Source organism: Carex rostrata, chromosome 11 (assembly GCF_964058835.1).
Source record: "Carex rostrata chromosome 11, lpCarRost1.2, whole genome shotgun sequence".
In the NCBI taxonomy this organism is placed as follows: domain Eukaryota; kingdom Viridiplantae; phylum Streptophyta; class Magnoliopsida; order Poales; family Cyperaceae; genus Carex; species Carex rostrata.
This window is the reverse complement of record NC_135928.1, coordinates 3,218,420-3,238,035: the sequence shown is the minus strand read 5'-3', so window position 1 is coordinate 3,238,035 and position 19,616 is coordinate 3,218,420. Positions and strand designations below refer to the sequence as shown.

General features: G+C 32.6%; 2 protein-coding genes across 3 annotated transcripts in view; both read left to right on the top strand.

Moving 5' to 3' along the window:
- The window catches only part of LOC144562236 (glutamate receptor 3.5-like), a 70,381-nt gene that overhangs the window by 42,138 nt on the left and 8,627 nt on the right, over nucleotides 1-19,616 (top strand). Inside the window, exon 8 of one of the 2 annotated variants that reach the window (XM_078311427.1) lies at nucleotides 17,450-17,766. The exons of the other annotated variant lie outside the window; for it this stretch is intronic. The gene's annotated coding sequence lies outside the window, so the exon portion shown is untranslated. Of the gene's footprint in view, nucleotides 1-17,449; nucleotides 17,767-19,616 lie in introns of those variants that run through there. 2 annotated transcript variants of the gene reach the window in all.
- On the top strand, nucleotides 7,965-17,766 carry LOC144562234 (glutamate receptor 3.5-like). The gene is made up of 7 exons (XM_078311422.1): nucleotides 7,965-8,285; nucleotides 12,790-14,177; nucleotides 14,582-14,859; nucleotides 15,086-15,117; nucleotides 15,472-15,643; nucleotides 16,287-16,521; nucleotides 17,118-17,766. Exons 1-7 carry the CDS (start codon nucleotides 8,018-8,020, stop codon nucleotides 17,511-17,513), a joined length of 2,769 nt encoding a protein of 922 aa, XP_078167548.1. The 5' UTR covers nucleotides 7,965-8,017; the 3' UTR covers nucleotides 17,514-17,766.

Below are 19,616 nucleotides of genomic sequence, written 5' to 3'. Positions count from 1 at the left end.
TGTTGTAGACTACAAGCAGAATTAGAGAAAAGATAAGTCCCTGTCGTTGGGGGTTGGCAATAGGAACTTATGGGTTTATATACACTGATGATTGTTATTTAGAGGCTTAAATATACACTGATGATTTTTGCAATAGGAACTTATGGGTTTAATACAATTTCACTTAGTAATATTGTTCAATATAACTTATTATAAAATGCACAGGAACAAGAATCATGAATTTACAATATTTAAGTTGGAAAAGAGATGAAACATAAGCAACTTCACTAGGAATAAACCTAGTTAATTAAACAAGTATCGAATCGAGATTAAAACTGATGAAATCTTCCACCATAAATAACAACAGAAGTATTCTTCTCCTAATCATACTTGTAATATCAGTAGCTCGGAAAAGGAAAACACTAATAACCAATGATTTTGACATAATAAAGGGTCAATTACTGTAATTCTCTAAATTCTAAGCTAATATGTAATATGAAGTATGCTACAAGTTCAATACAAGAATGTAAAATACTCTCCTATACAGAGTACTCTGGTAATCCAAAAGATTCAAAATGTATCTGAACTACCCTAGTTAGTGTTCATTTATATTTTGTATTGTATATTATTTCTTTCTTTAACTTTCTTTATTAGTGTGCATTAAATGCACCGAGTCAAGAGTAAATTAGGTAATAAAAAGTTCTTATTGCGCCTAGCAATACAATTTTTACTCTCAAAATAGCACTTCCTTTTTTTTTTATAGCTCATATAGAAAACAAGCATCAAGCATTCAAAACAAAAAGAGATTTTAAATTTTGAACTAGGTGCTGTTGCCAGCATTCATGTATGTAGTACCTTCGATCTCTATTTAGCGTTCTTTTGCTTTAGTTTTTTTTTTTTTTTTTTAATGAATCTTAATTTATGGACAGTGATAATTGCCACATCTAGTTTGGAATTTAAAATAGCCGTCAAATTAGCTCACATGTGTAATTCTAGATTTTCGAAACTTAAATAAAGTATTTGAGAAGGAAGGAATGAATGCATCAACTATTAAATATATTGAAATAACAAGATTAATTACGGAATTAGATAGAAAGGGAAGGTAGCACGATTGGTTAGAAGAAAAGTTTTAGGATTATTGATTACTCAAAGATGGAGAGTTTAATTTTCCTTGATGACTTTGCAGCTTCTGCAAAAGTTTTCAATTTTTTTTATGAAATTAGGTTGATTAGGTAATTTGGTAAATGGTGGGCTTTCTTTTTCTATGTCAATTCAATTTTTCCTTTTAGATTGCGTACGGTCGAGGCGGAAGGTAATGCATAGAGAAACCATATCCGAGTAGAGGTCGAAATTTTTTTAGATTAAATTGGTTTAAAATTTAGGTTGAGTCGGGACGTGACACCGTATTAATTTGGTAATTAATTGAAGTCCAAGTAAATATTCGGGGTGCAAAACAGATAGATTTGAGGGGCGATTGATTTGGTTTCAGTCACTAGTCAGTATATTATTTCATGTTATTGACTTTTCAAAAAAGGAAAAAAATCAAATCAGGTTTAATTTTGATGCATATTTTTTGGGGTTAGCTTGGATTTGACAATCCCTAAACTTGACAACAGTGACCTTAATAATTACTTAATACAGATGGAAGACAGAGAAATTATATGAAAATTATCGGCCACTTTCTGGATATTTTTTAGAAATTAAAAAATTGAATTGTCAGATTGATTTTTTTTTCTTCAAAAATAATAATTGTTTTTTTTTTCCTTCAAAAATAGTAACGACCGAATCAAATTTTCTTCGGTCACAATATCAGAGCACCTGTTTCACAACAGATACGAAAAATATATAGAGTTATGCCGTTACAGGAACTAAATTTTCGGTCCACCTCCTAGTTGCATCGAAAACTTGATTTGGTCCACTGTCTTTTTTTGTTTTGTTTTTTAAGTTTAACATATATAAATAAATCATAAAATAAATAGTTTTAGTGAATATTTTTTATTTTTTATTATGTTTTTGTATTAGTAATTTAGTATTGTTAACAATTTAAAATTATTTGTATAGATGTGTATTGTTATAATATCAGAGAGTTTGGTCTTTTAGTTGTTGCTCGATTTCTCTTCATTTCTACTTCAAATTCTTCATTTCTTCGAATCAGCATAATTCATCCAAAACTTCGACATTAACCTAAATCTTATCGATGAACTTAACTAAATTAAGATATTTAGTTTATTTTTCAAGATAAACCCTAGTCAACTTTTATAACAAATTATCACCTATATATCACTAGGGCTTCCTCTAGTTTACGTGTCCAGTTTTCCCTTAATTACATGGATGAGGAGCAGTCCAAAACAACCAATCATAGTTAATTGGTCATTGTACATTAGAAATGGTTTAGATGGACAAAGTGACAATTCGGGGATTAAGATTTCATTTATCTAGCCATGTTTCAAATGGTTCCAATGTACCATACAATGCATTGTATGAACCAAAACATAATTATTTGTATCAGAGCATCTCCAACGGGGATTGTTTTACAATTGCTTATTCTGACGTGGCTGATGTTAATTCAATTGCTGGGCTGCAGAGAAATTGCTTATAAAACAATTTTTCTTTAAAAGAAATTGTTGCTTAATTGACACGCTGGCAAAATTATTGGCTGAAATTCTTTAGCACTCTCTCTTCCCGTCTCTATAGCGCGCTCTCTCTCTTCACAAAAACGGAACCTTTTTAATTTGATTTTCTTCAAATTTCGAATTGCTCTATTGGAGATGCTCTCAGTGTTCTAAATAGCATGCTATATCATTTTCAGATCTTAAATGCTAATAAAAGTGCATTTTTTCTGCTACGACTGCTATAGCGGTAATAGCGGTCCACTATCTGCACTACACGCTATGCTACATAGGCTTTTATATAAAGACTCAACTGAAAATTGATTTTGTTTTAAATAGAAAAAATAGATAGCAATTAGTTTTTTTTAATAGAAAAAAATATATAGTTTATGTCATGATGCTTAGATTATTTTGAATGCAAAAAGATAGATAGTTTATGATATTATTAGGGATATTTTGAATAGCAATTTGGACTTTACTGATTTAATATGAATATTCTAATTCCTTAATCAATTTTGTGTCACTTATTGCTCTATCCAACTTAGATAATGTTGATAATTAATAGAAATATAAAATTTTTTTTTTAAACAAAAAATGCAATGTAGGATAGCTTTTGCTATAGCTACGCTATTCGCGATAACTTTTTATTTATCCTTTCCGCTATGACACGATAATCGCTATTTAAAATCTTGATTTGTATTAATTTTTTGATGTACATGATGTCGCAAATAAGTTTAAGATAAGAATGTGTCATTCTTTGCAACTTTTTTTTTTATGAATTTCAAAGCGGGTTATATATTGGTGTTGTTTGATAAAGGGTTCTTTAAATTCATTACTTAGTTCCTTAATTTTATTGAACAATATCTTTCTGGTAAAGATTAAGTTTTGCTAATTTTGTCCGAATTTCTAAGGTTAAGTCCCTCTCGTTAGAATTATAAAGACATCATTTCTCTTGAATTATACCTCCTTATCTTTTCTTGGTTCCTTAACACTTTTTTTTTTAATTCAGTTCTACCAAATATCAACTCCTCAGTCATACTTTAATATAATTAATCCCTCCTCTTTTACTGAACAACATCATTATTATTAACCCTTAATTATATTGCATGCATATAATCCCACTTCATCAAGGAGATGGTGCAAAGATATTATCACTCATATGTTTAAGTACGAGAGACATTAATCGTCATGATGAACATGTTCCTTCCAAACAAGTCATGCATATAGAAATGTTATCTTTATAACTACCGATCAAGATTAGAGTTGGACAACGTTCTACAAATACACATTTTTTTTGTAGAAAAAATGAACATTTCAAACTTTAATTCAACACTTTATGAAATATTTAATGACACAAACACAATATATATAATATTTCGTTTGGAATCTGCCCAATGCCGTATTCTCTAATACACATCTATGAGATTAAATTGATAGCCTCAAATACATGATTTGTAAAACATTACCAAGATTTAATTCTCATACTAACCTTATAATTAATGGTCAATCAGTTTTTCATGCTAATTACCAAAGTTTGAGACAATTTAGAGTAATCATCATACACATTATGGAGTTGTACAATTTAAATACTCAACTCAAATGATTCATAAAATGATAAAAATTCAAGGAACAAAATGATATAAATCATCGAATGTATGCACAATACACATAAGACAATCATTCTATGATTGACTCTTGTTCAGCAAAAAATATAACAAAAAAAATAAATATATTATACACTTCATATACATAATATCATAAAAATATAAATTTCTAAATTTTTGTCTCATTATTTAAAAAATATATAAATTAAACGATAAAATATTGTGTAAATATTTTTTTGTCATAAATCACTAATTAATAAACTATATACAATATTTGATAAATATATAAAATTTGTTATATATTACAAATTAAAAAATGTATAAAAAATTTCTAGTCATAGCAATAAAAAAATTATACATACAAATAAAAAAAATATATGTCAAATAAGCTATAAGATAACAGGTACAAAATATGTCTATCTTTATTCGATATGCGAACAAACTTTTTTATCCCATATCTGTGCATTTTGTGTTAACGAAAACAATGTCTTATGGAATACAATACAAATAGGAAAAACAGACGGAAGAATTTCGTTATCATCCATACGTACATATATGAGATCTCATTTTCCTCATGTGCAAATCACGAGATGATTATCTGCACTTAAATTTTGACTTGAAGTTTCTTGTCCGTAAAACGAATGTTTTCAAAAATAATTTAAGGACCTCATGACTTCTCTAGTCAATTAAAATTTTCAGCTTCTATAAAATGCTGTTCTAAGATTATTCCCAATTAAAAATTTTAGCTTCTATAATATTTTCAGCAAACCGGCAAAAATGGTGTATAACTTGATTTCTTTTTAAATATAGTTAGACCTTAAAAATTAATGTCATGTCGTACGTAGTTACAAAAAAAAATAATAGCACTAGATCATCCAAATTATCTAGGGTAGAACATATATAACACAAATAAAAATAAAAGAGATATAATAGTGGTGGTGATTTATAACCATTTTTCATATTTAGATATTAATTGTAAAAATGAAAGGTAGTAGAAAATCAGATTGGTGGTGTTGGAATTGCACAAATAAAAAGAATGAAAGAGTAATTGTCAAAATTAAAGAATTTGAAAGCAGAGTTTGCACATGCAAATTATAAGTGAGGTTCTATTGCATAAATATTTCTTTTGTTTCTAGCAGTTAACCCCAGACAAATTCGAGTATATATTCTAAACTTGCGTGCTACAAAATATAATAAAAGTGAAAGTAATATCCCACTTGTAGTTCTTTTTTTTTTATCTCCACTCTTATGTTATTGGAATCATTTCAATGTAACTTAGCTCAATTAAAAAAAATGAAAACGACCCTGCAATAAAAAGTGTGAATTTGAAAAGGAAACTTTATAACTTTATTCCTCCCCATATCGGAACCTACTCAATTAAAGAAGTATAACTAGGGTGTTCTTAAGTTCACCAAGCTCCTTCGTGAATTCATGTCTAAAATCCATCAAATCGGCTTCAAATTACGAATTCGAACCGTTGAGACTTGCCTATCTTACGAATGATGCGTCTACATGTGTAAATTTTAAACATTCGAATTAATTTAGTATAAAGTAAAGCGGTCAAAATTAGAAACTTATAACTTCAGTTCGGGTAATTATAATATATGCACTGTTAGGTGCCACTTATAATTATAGAATTAAAAAAAAAATGATTCTATTGCTGGGATGACATGATTCTCAGTAGGTCACATCAAAATAGGACAAGACTATAAAAGAATCAAGTAGGCATATTATTTGTCAATATGAATAGTGTTGATTAAATTAATTACAAGAGCTGTAATTTATTTAATTGACATACGATGTCAAAATAAATCACATGTGATGATATACATAATCTTAAAAAAATATATTTGATATGTGTGACATATCATTTAAATATTTTTTTCAACATAAGGGACATATAATTTTATAATAAAATTATATGAGGCCGGCCTTGGCCAAGGAATATACATTCTAGGAATTTTTCTTACTAGGTGGTACTAAGAATAAATAAAAGTGAATGATGCTAATTGAATGACTAAATAGTCCATACAAATTATTTCATACTTTGAATTATACAAGATTTTTTGGGAAATTCAAAAAGCATGGCTGCTCTATTTCACTTTATAAATTTATGAGAATTTTATGAAAAACCCCTTCTAATATTATGGCCGGTTTCTACCCCATTTGAAATTCATTCAAATTTGGGCCAATTAAAGCTCAAATTGGCTCAAATTTAGAAAGCACATTTTCTCGTGTGTTAGAGATTAATTCCCACAATAAATAAATATAGTTTAATTAAGAGTGAAAATATAGGGTTGAATTTGAATCACTCTTACTAGGACTGGCAAAAAAGTTTGTGGCTCATGGCCTGCTTAGTATTTTTCCGTGATTCAATCGGTAATAGCTCGTTCGTTAGTGGATCGAGTTAAGATTAGCTTGCTCGCTACATACTCAAGCCAAAATTAATGAGTTTGAGTTTGGCTTGGCTCGGCACGAGCCAGCTCGGTCATTAATGAGCTATTTAATATACATAGTTTAATCGGATTCGTTCACTTCAGATTGGAGATATTATGGTCTATGGATCTTATAGTTAGTGTTATGACAATTGTACTTTGGACTGTGTTTAAGTTAATTGGTAATTTTATATGGAATATGTGTGAATTAATTATAAGCAATTAAGTTAATTTGTATGAATTTGTTTGATTTGGTATGCATGAATTTATTCCGTGAAAATGTTTGTATGAATTTAGGATTTTGATATATTTGTATGTATGAATTTAGCTGTAAAATTAATTTATAGTAGTTAATTTGCTTAATTACAATTGAATTAAGAGTATTTCTCAGTAATTATTCATATAAATATTATTTTGTTTTAGCCATAATTGATAAGATGTGTTAAGAAAATTTAAGATATAGCAAGAAAGAAAATATACAAATTTATAAATCTGCCAAGCTAGTAACGAGCTAGCTCGGCTCTCTCGGACAAGCCACGAGTCGGTCTTGAGCAATAGTTTGCCGAGTACGAGTGTGACCTAACTCGCTCTTTAATAGCTCGTTACCACCCCTAACTCTTACTAACCGTCTAGCAAAGGAAATATACTATGGAGAACACCGGCCTAGATCGGTGTTTCTAAAAAGGGGAGCGGTCATGGAGAGGTGTTACTTAGCAAAGGCGGAGGCAGTTTTTTTTTTATAGGGATAGACAATTGTCTATTTTTGAAAATAAAAAAATAATTATCTTTATATAGATTAATTAGTTTGTCTATTTCTATTTTTTTTTTATCTGTCTACTCGATCTTGTTTTGCAACCCAATTAATTCTGTAACAGTATGTTTAGAAATAAAATAATATGATCACGAATCCAATTTGTACAGAGAGCGCGATTTGTTGGAAGAAGAAAGAATAGAACGAGAGCGATTCCAAACGAGTAAAATAGTGATTTGTAAAATAAAAAGAAGCAGCTCAGGCGGAGGCATGAAGGGAGTTATAGAGCCATAGAGGTGATTCGAATTCAAATCCGATTTTTGCTTACTCTTGATTCAAATTCTAAATTTGATTTTTGCTCACTCCTGACTCAAATCAACATCAAGAGTAAAGCTCAAATTCAATTTCTGCTCACTCCTGGCTCAAATTCTAACTATGCCACTGGTGCTCGGTCTAGAGTAAGATGGAGGATGTTACTCTTTAAGACTGGATCAAAGACTGATTCTTCTTACAAATGGCTATAAACTTTTATAAACACGTTTTCAAATTCTAAGATATATGTAACAGTAACTTTTCATATATATATATATATATATAGAGAGAGAGAGAGAGAGAGATGTGATTACCCAACAAACCAAAATGGGTCGCTCTTCATTGCTTTTGCTGTTCCTAATCTCTGTTTCTCTAGCCATCATTACAAGATCCCAAACTTCAAACCCACAAAATATTACAAGCATTAACATAGGAGCTCTCTACACATACAATTCCATCATTGGTCGCGCTGCTAGACTTGCAATTGAGCTGGCAGTAGAAGATGTGAACTCAGATCGAACCATACTCCCTGACACTAAGCTCAATTTAATCTCACGTGATACCAATTGTAGTGCGTTTCTTGCTACAATTGAAGGTAATGCACCCAACTATTTTTATACTTCCAATGGGATATAATAATGTTTGACATTTTTTTTATTAAATGATGTGGTCTTAGAGTAGTGGATTGGAGAAAAAAAAAATGTAGAATTAATTTGATTTTCAGTGGCTGTACTCTTTGCCAGCCGACCTTAATTAATAAAACGATTTTGCGGGGTCTACATGCAAAAAAAGCTCTATAGTTTTCATGAGGTTTTGATTGGAATATGCATATATCGACTCGAGAGCACTTACTGTTCCTTCTCATCATGTGTTTTTCCTTCAACTTTGAAATCAATTAGAGGCTCTCGCCTAGCTCACCAAATTCATCTCGGATATCTCCATTCTATTATTAAGCATGTTGGGTGTCCGATCCGCCAACGGTCACGATTGAAAGATGAAACTTCGGATTTGATCTCAACCCTCCAATTACATAATTTGTCTTCTTTTGATTAAATGCATCTGTTTTATGTATAGAAGTCTAAATTTAATTAAAAACATACTCACTACATGTGCTGCCACACGATACGTTACAATTAAAATTGAACAAATTCTGAAATTTAGCGATATATTTATCTGTTTCCTTATTTCTTTGTTTTTATATATCTCTTCTTCAATTGAGAAGACTCCACCTTCCATTTTCTTATTTCTTTGTTTCCTTACTTCTTATTCATTTCTATACGGATCACAATGAAAATCTTTTTTTTTTTTTTATTTCCTTATTTCTCTTTCTTTGTTTCTATACATATTGGTGTGGGCAATTTAGAATATATTTTCAATATAGAATATATCAATGTGTGTGTGTGTGTGTATTCTAAATTGGAAACAAAGAAGAAGAATAATATAAATTGGAACGTGTGTGTGAATATATATTTCTCTTATAATATGTGTGTGTATATATATATATATTATGAGATGGGCTACGGTGAGTTGCGAAATAAAGTGACTATTTTACTTCACACTCATATTTTGCGATTTGAAAATTCAAACGACCGATCCGAACAGCTCAACATGATCTCCATATTGAAATGTGCTTGGAGACCAAATTTTACATTTTTTTGAATTTTTTACTATTTATTAAGCAATTTTGAAAATCATTGATCCGATGGTCCAGAAATTTTTACTGTTTTTTACTGTTCACTGCAAAACAACAGTTTTCAAAATTGCTTAATAAATAGTAAAAAAAATTTCAAAAAATATAAAATTTGGTCTCCAATGATATTTCAATATGGAGATCACATCTAATGGTTCAGATCAGTCGTTTGGACTTTCAAAATTAAAATACAGCGTGAAGTAGAAACGTGTTTTACTTCGCAACTCACCGTAGCTCATCTCTATATATCATATACATACACACGATAACACTTTTTATTTATGTTTTTTGATATCATATTATATGTCGATATTGAATTGTTTGTATGATATTTGATATTAGATTCGAATCGAGCTATTATTTAATATCATTGGTACTTAAAAATAAAGAATCATCACATCATCAAATTGTTATCAGATATCACGATTAAAGTTAATTAAAAATACAAAATCATATAAATTTTTTATTAACATGTGTCTTGATTTTTAGTAATTATTATTTTTTATTGATATATTTGTTTCTTATAATATGTCTCCGTTGCAACGCACGGGTATGATACTAGTATATATATATATGCATTAATTATATTCGTAGATACATATTCTCGATGGATTCGTCATTAATTCTCTATTCAGAAATTTTCAATCCTAGAGTCCAAACCCTGACCCGTTTGGTTTTCTTGGAGATTTAAAAGAGCTTCCTACATGTCATGAATATTGGTAGAATTACCAAAAATTTTAACTACTGATTTGGAAACAAAAATTAATAGCTAATTGACAGCATGCATGCTCATTTTTCTTTTAGGGGCCATTTAATTCTTCACCTAGTTTCATGTTTTCATCATATATTGGTATATATCCCTCTTATACGTACAACATGCAAAACATCAAGTAAAGTTCAATAGTTTATCATACATTTCATCAATTGAGAGAAGTTTTTAATATCTTTACCGAATATGGCAGAGGCATGCAGGAGAATGACGAGCTCTTTAGTATTAATACCTATACTGACTTTGGCAGAGGCATTGCCACAGTTATGTACTTTTAGATTTTGAAATTCTTGAAAGGGGAGGTAGCACAATTGGCTAGGAAAATGTCCTAGAGTTATTATATCCAAAGGTCGAGAATTCGATTCCCCCTCACGAATCTTGATAGCTACTATCAAGTTTTCAAAAAAAGATTTTGAAATTCTTGTTGGTAGGACGGACTCAGGATTTTCGTCAAAGGGCAAAAAAGTATAGAATCGGATTTAAACTCATTAACTAATTGAGTACTCAATTAAAAATAATAATAATATTTTGACTTATATTTTCCAATGCTCCGACTTATAATTTCTGATCTTTTAACTTATAATTTTAATTATCAATCATAATTTAAGAAATTTATTTTAATTTTATCATTTTAACATTAAATTTAACCATGAATTACAAATCAAATATCCAAAGGGGCAAAAAAAATTTCAGAGAGGAGCAAAGTTGATCGGTACCAATAGATCATCACTAAAACTCGAAATTCAGAGGAGGTGGCTCCCCCCTGGTCTACTTTGGGTCCGCCCTTGCTTGTTGGTCATATTTAGTGGATTGCTCTCGGGTAGGGTACGGGTACCTAGGTAAACCTGAGACGGGTAACGGGTAGGGCGGGTACGGGTAGGACGGGTAGTTGGGTAGAACGGGTACGGGTAGGTCAGGTAATTTTTTAAAAGGGTGTACCCTACCCGTTTCATACCCGTGCCCGTCTCGGGTAACGGGTTCGGGTACCTCGGGTAGGGTACAGGTATTTTTTTTTTTTTAGTTTTTTTCGTTTTTTAATACTGTTTTTTAGTTTTTTTTTTTTCTGTTTTTAATATTGTTTTTTTCCGGCGGCAAAATAATTTTGAATTTTGATTTAAAAAAAAACGGTAAAGTTGTTCGGGTAAATGGGTGCGGGTACGGGTACAACGGGTGCGGGTAGGCGGGTTTCGAGTACGGGTAAGACGGGTACGGGTTGGGCGGTTTTTTTTTCTCAAATATTGGTACCCTACCCGTCTCAAACCCGTACCCGTGTACCCATTTACCCGCCTATACTCGGGCACAGGTACGGGTACCTCAGGTAACGGGTATGGGCCGGGCAAAACGGGTAATACCCGTTCGGGTAAAAGCAAAGCTCTAGTCATATTTAACTGTTGTCTACAACCCATCGCCAATTCTCTCAAAAAAGTTCGTGAACACGGTTAGGGGTGCAAAAAAGGTCATGAATCAAAACTCAATTCAGAATCAGTTCGGATTCAACTAACTATAACTCGAGTTTACTAACTCAGTTGATTTATGAGTCGATTCCAAGTAACCCCAACTCGATTCAGAATCAACTTGATTGAACTCATCACACTAAACCCTAATTTATATATTTCTAATTTTTGTGCTCCCAAAACCTTATACTTGTTTTTCAGATTGCCACTTAAAACTTTAAAAAAAAAAATTCAGAGAAACGACTAAATCTAATTCCCAATTCTCCATTCTTCACTTTGTATCCACCTCGCCTTTTTCAAATTATGTACTATTTTGATATTTTTGTAATTTTTAATTATATGTTGGCCATTATCTTCTTATGTATTGCCTTTAATTGTGTATTATTTTAATAAACTATATAATTTTTTTTGTTAGAATTAAATTAAACTATCTCACTGTATACTACATTACCAATCACGAGTCGACTCGCTTCAAGTCGAGCTACTCGCAAATTAATTCCAAATCAGAATTTTTGATACAAAACTAAATTAGCGACTCAGACTCATGAGCAGCTTTACACGGCCATCGCTAATTTCCATATCTATACACACAGAAGTGCCATCATTTAATAAAAAAGCTTTCGACTATCTATGCATGTTTCTTTCTCTTTTTAAATCTTTGTGGATCTTCTCCTAAAAATCATCTGATTCTTTTCTTGGTACCCTTTCTGTTTATTGTGGTTGTTTTGTGAGAAATCATTTTCTTTTCTTGTTCACACTGAACTTTTTGGATCGTTGAGGAAGACTTCATCCATATTTAGTTCCTGTGGGATCTCAACCCATAACCTCTTAAAAGTTATCTTAGTATATCACTTGAGCTACTTGGTCATTTGACCCAATGTATTTTCATCTATTATGCTATGGGATTGTATTAACAACCTGCGTATACCTATCAGGTATACTAGATTTGTTAGGTTGCAGCCTAAGGGGCCTTGCTGATATGGTCTTAAACTTTTATGATACCATGATAGTGAAATTAGGAGCACTAACTAAGCTCTGAATTAGAATCAAATTCCTACAAGGTGGTGAGTAACTAAATAAAAAATAAAAATGCATAAGCAAATAGAAATATATGTCCTTTTGTGTTTAAAACCTTTCTAACAATTTTTTTGCTACACGTTCTTGTTCTGGTCATGATTTTCTCCAGCATTACAAGTACTAGAGAAGAATGTGGTGGCAATCATTGGCCCGCAATCATCTGGAGGCAGTCACATACTCTCCCATGTGGCGAACTCACTACAAGTACCATTAGTCTCATTCTCTGCAACCGACCCGACTCTCTCCTCCCTAGAATTCCCCTACTTCCTCCGTGCCACTCAATCTGACCAGTATCAGATGCGCGCCATAGCCGACATTGTAGACTTCTTCCAGTGGCGTGAGGTCACTGCAATTTATGTTGATGATGACTATGGACGTAATGGTATTGCCGCCTTGGGTGATGAACTGGCGCTCAGAAGGGCAAAGATTTCATACAAAGTGGGTTTTGCGCAGGCCATGGATCAGACTGATATCACTGACTTGCTTCTACGGGTCAATTTAATGGAGTCACGAGTTTATGTCCTGCATGTGAACCCAGATTCAGGTCTGACCGTCTTTTCTGTTGCTCAAAAGTTACGCATGACAGGACCTGGTTACGTTTGGATCGTAACTGATTGGCTGGCTGCAGTTTTGGATTCTAATGGGTTCGGTTTAGGATATGGATACAGGTCAGTGGATGCCGACCCAAAAGTTCTTAATCTGATACAAGGGTCAATTTTGCTGAGAGGTCATACACCAGATTCAGATCTCAAGAAGAAATTTGCATCAAGATGGAGAAACAAAACAGGCAATACAGCTACTGGGTCCAACCTCAATGCGTACGGTTTGTATGCTTATGATTCAGTGTGGTTAGTGGCACATGCAATTGATCAATATTTAAAAACGAATGGAAACGGAATAAATTTCTCAACTGACCCAAGATTGCATGATGTGAATGGAAGCGCTTTAAACCTGGCAATTTTGAAAATCTTTTATGGCGGCGAGGGCGTACTACAAAATCTGTTGAGCACAAACTTCACAGGTGTTACTGGACAGTTTCAGTTTGGCGCAAATCGGGACCTGATCCGCCCCGCGTATGATATCATCAATGTGGTGTCTACTGGGCCACGATTGATTGGTTACTGGTCAAATTACTCGGGTCTATCTGTAGTTTCACCCGAAATCCTGTATGAAAAGCCACAAAACTTGTCAGGTCAGTCCCGTAGGCTATATGATGTGATATGGCCTGGTGGGACCACGAAGCAACGACGTGGTTGGGTTTTCCCAAACAATGGCCAGCCCTTGCGAATTGGAGTGCCAAACAAGGCCAGCTTTAAGCAGTTTGTGTCAAGCGGGTCTAATTCTAAATCCAACAGCAATGTTAGTGGGTTCTGTATTGATGTTTTTAATGCAGCAATCAAGTTATTGCCGTACCCAGTGCCATGTTCTTTTGTACTGATTGGAAGTGGTACTGATAACCCGAATTATGATCATATAATTAATATGGTTGCTCAAAATGTATGCTCTCTTTCTTTCCCCCCCCCCCCCCCCCCCCCCCCCCCCTAGCACACATACGCACACACTTGCCACATGGTAACCAACTGAACAACTTTAATTGGTATTAGGAGCTAAGACTACCACACGAGTCAAATGCTGTAGCCTGTATTGGATAAGTCCTGGTTGAAATGCCGGTCAGATATATGTCGAAATTCCCAATACCATACCAGAGTGATATCAATGCCGTGCCAATTAGACTCGGTACCAAGACAGTCCATTTTTGGTACATAATACCTATATGAAGGTATTAACTGATGGCTAACTAACAAGACCAACAAGAACTGAATGAATTGGTATCATGTGGTATGCTTGATACCAAACTCTACTTATTCACTTGAGATCTTGTCTACTTTTAAACTTGACAGGAATTGGACGCCGCAGTGGGGGACATAGCGATAGTGAAAAACCGAACAAGGATAGTGGATTTCACACAACCTTATGTTGAAGCAGGTTTGGTGATAGTTGCACCAGTTAAGCACGACAGCTCAGGTGCATGGGCCTTTCTAAAACCATTTACACTCCAAATGTGGTGTGTTATTGTTGTGTTTTTCCTATTTTTTGGTGTTGTTATTTGGATTCTCGAATACAGATTCAACGACCACTTCCGTGGCCCATCTCGAAAACAAGTTTCCACTATGTTTTGGTAAGCAATTAGTTACTACCTATTTCTTTTTTCCAAGTTACCATTTTTTCAATGTCTTGTAGCAGTGGTGGAGATTAGACGTTACCATTAGAACACATTACAAATTTTATGACATTATTAGCAAATGTACTTTTTTTTAAAAATTTGTATAATTTGTTTTAATTTTCTATTGAGTTCCTTTTCAAAAAAAAAAAAAATCTATTGATTTGCTTTCTTCATTCTGCAGGTTCAGTTTCTCCACTATGTTCTTTGCACACAGTATGTCCTCTTCCTTTATCTCTGACTTGAATAAATAATACCAAGGTAGATAGAAATGAGTATTCTTTCATGTGATACCACAAAGCATGACACAAACCCTAGAAAACAGCATGGGTCAACGTACAACCGAAAATTAAAAAATGATAGAAATAAAACAAGGGAGAGGGGCTTTCTGGGTACTTTGAATAAACTATGTGATGAATATTTTTTCCAACGCTTGTGATGGCACATAGGACCTTTTTTCAGGGGCATGCTTGATAATATTTGGTATTGTCACAGAGTATATTTTTAGAAATAAAAGAAAATTACTTAAATACATAATATTGTTTTGGCTTTGTTGTATTGCAATTGTAGGACAGGACATAGTATCTGGGCTTGGCCGGTTTGTGCTGATCGTGTGGTTGTTTGTGGTCTTGATTGTTACCTCCAGCTACACTGCATCTCTCACATCGATCTTAACTGTCCAACAACTCTCCTTTGGCATCAAAGGCCTTGATAGCCTAATAGCCAGTCGTGATCCTATTGGGTATTATAAAAACTTCTCATTATTATTGTTAACTTGTGTTTGGAATGAATACATCCAAAACTAACATTCTGGTCTAGATTCTAATGTGTCCATTCCATTTGAATAGAACTCTTGTGGATTTAAAAACAGTCATGTTTCTAAGAAAGTACTAGGTACATTCAGTTTCTTCTGCATATACAGGTAATGGTGCAAATAAAAGGAAACCTTGAATTTTATTGGAGTAGCTTGTAGTTACAAAAAGTAGACAATTCCTGGTCAGCTTGTAATCAGTCATTTTGGTGGAACACTTATAATTCAAAAATCCACATATTCATTGTTAGCACTGAAAAAATAAATTAATTTTCATTATATAGAGGAAAGAGTTGCTAGTAAGCATTGATGTTGAAAGATTACTTTTGTAGAATATATCAGTCAAAAGAAGCTCATTCCCATCAGCATTCTTTAATCTATGTCTATCTTACCAAGAGGTCACGGCAGGGATCGCAATCATACAACTCCAATTATTAAGGGACTAAAATGGAAAAATTATCTTCAAGGGCTGTAAAGGAAAAAGGATGATATTTTAGAGACCGGCTCTTTTCTTTTTAGTACCATACCTACATCATGAATCTTTAGATATAAAAGATTCAACATTTTCTGACAGGTACCAGGTTGGTAAATTCACAAAGAATTACCTCATAGAGGAGCTGAACATACCTGAGTCAAGGCTTGTGCCTCTAACTACTATTGAAGAGTATGCTGATGCCCTGACACGTGGGCCCCAGGGAGGTGGTGTCGCGGCAATAGTTGATGAAAGCCCATCTATTAAGATTTTCCTCAAAAGTTATTGCAACTTTCGCATTGTTGGTCAGGAGTTCACCCGAGAAGGATGGGGTTTCGTAAGTCTCTTTTTAAGACTTATTGCAAAGTATATAGTAAAATTCCAATTTGAAGATATGTTTATAAACTCTTAAAATCATTTACAGTTTGAAAACACACAATAATTCAAATTTCAAAGGCAAAATAGTGTCAAAAATATTTTGGGGAAGGTTGAAATAACTTTACATTTGGTGCTCCCACTAATCCTCTATTTTATAAACTTTTAATCAAACTCTAAAGCTGAAATGTCAAATAAAATGGTTAAATGTGATGCATGTCATTTCTTCTATGCACGCTTAAAAATTACAAAATCTTGTGTATAAATCTAATGGTATAGATAATTTGTAGACATTAATTTTACAATTTCTTGGTCGTGACAACTAAGTTGATATGTCATAATTTTTTATGTACATCAAAGTCAATAGTATATGTCAAATTGAACAGTTTTCATGAACAGTAGAGGCATGAAAAATGGAGGCAACCACACCTACCTTTCTCGAAAATACAGTTTTTTGAGGATCGTAGATTAATAACATACATATGCTTGAGACTACTTGTGTAATCTACGAGCAATACATGTATTATACCATTTAATCATGTATTTTTCTCTTAATAGGCATTTCAAAGAGATTCTCCGCTAGCAGTTGACCTCTCAACTGCTATTCTGACGCTGTCAGAGAGTGGAGAACTCCAGCGCATTCATGACCAATGGCTGAACAGCCACGATGGGTGCAGCTCTGAGGATACAGATATCGAGTCAATTCGTCTAAGTATAAGCAGCTTTTGGGGCCTTTTTTTACTATGTGGTGGGGTTTGTTTTTCGGCATTAATTATATATTTTATAAAGATATGTGTTCAGTTTAAAAAATACAACAATAGAACAAGCCATACAAGAGAAAATGAAGCTTTGCCAGGTGAAAAAACGCTGCCATGTGTCAACCAGACAAGACGGCTTACTAGTTTGTCTAGTTTGAAAGATTTGATCAAGTTTATGGGTACCAAGGAAGCCTGATCTGAAGAAGAGATAAAAGAGCGGAGAGGTGAAAAAGTCAATTACGAGAAAATATAGTGATAATGGTCACCAAACCTCACAAATTTCTATTGATTAAATATTTTTGTGTAATATGTATGCTGCGTTCTTGTTTATTATAGTTTGGAAGTTCTTTATTGATATTGAATTTTGAAGGGGCAAAAGATTTGACGTGGGGTAAGATTTGGAAAACATAATCGCCTGTGAAGATTAGAGGGTTCATTTCATTGGCAAATAATACATTAATATCAAGATTTTGACAGAAATTTAATCTTATCCAAAGACAATGGGATAATAATACTATTGATAAATCATTTATTCCCAAAATGTTCTTATGCCTGAATTATATCAAAATACTTCAGGCAGAGGGGCAGATCTGCGGCCAAACCAAGGCCGGGTGCTTACAAAAAAAATGCATGATATATTGCTAATGAGTAATTAATAGATAACGACTTCATTAACTAGTCCTGGTTATTGTACCCCGTTCATTTCTTTAGAAATGCTGGATCCACTAAACATGCATGAGATCTCAGTTTTACGATGTGCAAATCATGAGATTAGTATATGCAAATTATTGTGCAAAAAAAAAAAAACAATGTTTTCAAAGATAATTATGAGGATCTCGAAAATCATCAGTCTTTCAAATTAAATCATATTCAAATACACATAATTACATTAGTGCAAGCTAGCTGCTATTGTTTATTGAGATACTTAAAGAAATAAATAAGAAGGCAGTTTGCATGTTCCTTATTTAATTGGCTACTTCATTCTAAGATTCTATTTATTCTATTAGTCTAATCAATACTTTTTGTATCAATGTAGACCATGTTGTCTAATTGGGGTGCATTTTCTTTTCTCTTTGGATAATATTAGCCCCTTCAGCTAGCTCCCATAAAAATAATCTCAGAATACAAAAAAAAGGAATAAATTTTAATAGTATTAAAAACTAGTTCAAAAAATATATCCCCAACAAGTATAAAACTATAAAAGAGACAATACCCAAAATACCCCTGCATCCTAATAAGTTGCATTGACCTTCACTATTGCACTTTAGTTGTTTTTAAGGTACATTCATTGTTGTATCTTATAAAATTATCAAGCACATCTTTTCTGTATCCATAGAATACGATGCCTGCTGTCATATTTTTCTATAACCAAATTTTCTAACACTTCTTCCGTATAATTGTCTTATGCCATTTGATTTGCATTGTATGATATCAATCAAATAAAGATTTATCTTCTTCTCTTTATATAATAAATTTTATGCAAAGATATGTATTTATAACTATCTCACGATCGTGACGACTGACCATTAAATTTATTCAAACTTAATTAATATGTTTTAATTGTAACAAACTTGATATATATTGTCTGTATAATTAAATCATATTAAAATATAAAATATATGTATAAATTTATTTCAATTATTTGGGTGAGATCTTTATCGGTTGTTGCAGATTTCAAATAATCTTATTATCATATAACATATCTAATAAGTTATTGCATCATGTTTCTATTAAATATGAGGAGGGTTCAAATGCCTCCATGTTTTTGTGCCTCCATCATGCCTCCATCTCTCTCCGTCATTTTCAAAGTTCAAACAGTCGATCCGAACCGCTCAACCTAACCTCCATACTAAAATATGTTTGGAGACCAAATTTTATATTTTTAGGAATTTGTTTACTATTTTTTTAGATAGGTACAAAATCAGTAAATCTGAACCATCTAAAAACAATATTTTTGTACCTATCTAAAAAAATAGTAAAAAAATTCCTAAAAATATAAAATTTGGTCTCCAAACATATTTTAGTATGGAGGTTAGGTTGAGCGGTTCGGATCGACTGTTTGAACTTTGAAAATGACGGAGAGAGATGGAGGCATGATGGAGGCACAAAAACATGGAGGCATTTGAACCCTCCTCATTAAATATATAACAAGTCAATAACAACATAAAATATGTGATCTATGTTAATTTTTCAACATGCACCTAAAATTAATGGAAATTGGCAAAGGTTTAAATAGCGTTTATCGCGTCATAGCGGACTGGTTAAAAAAACAGCACTATACTCAAATAGCGACACTATA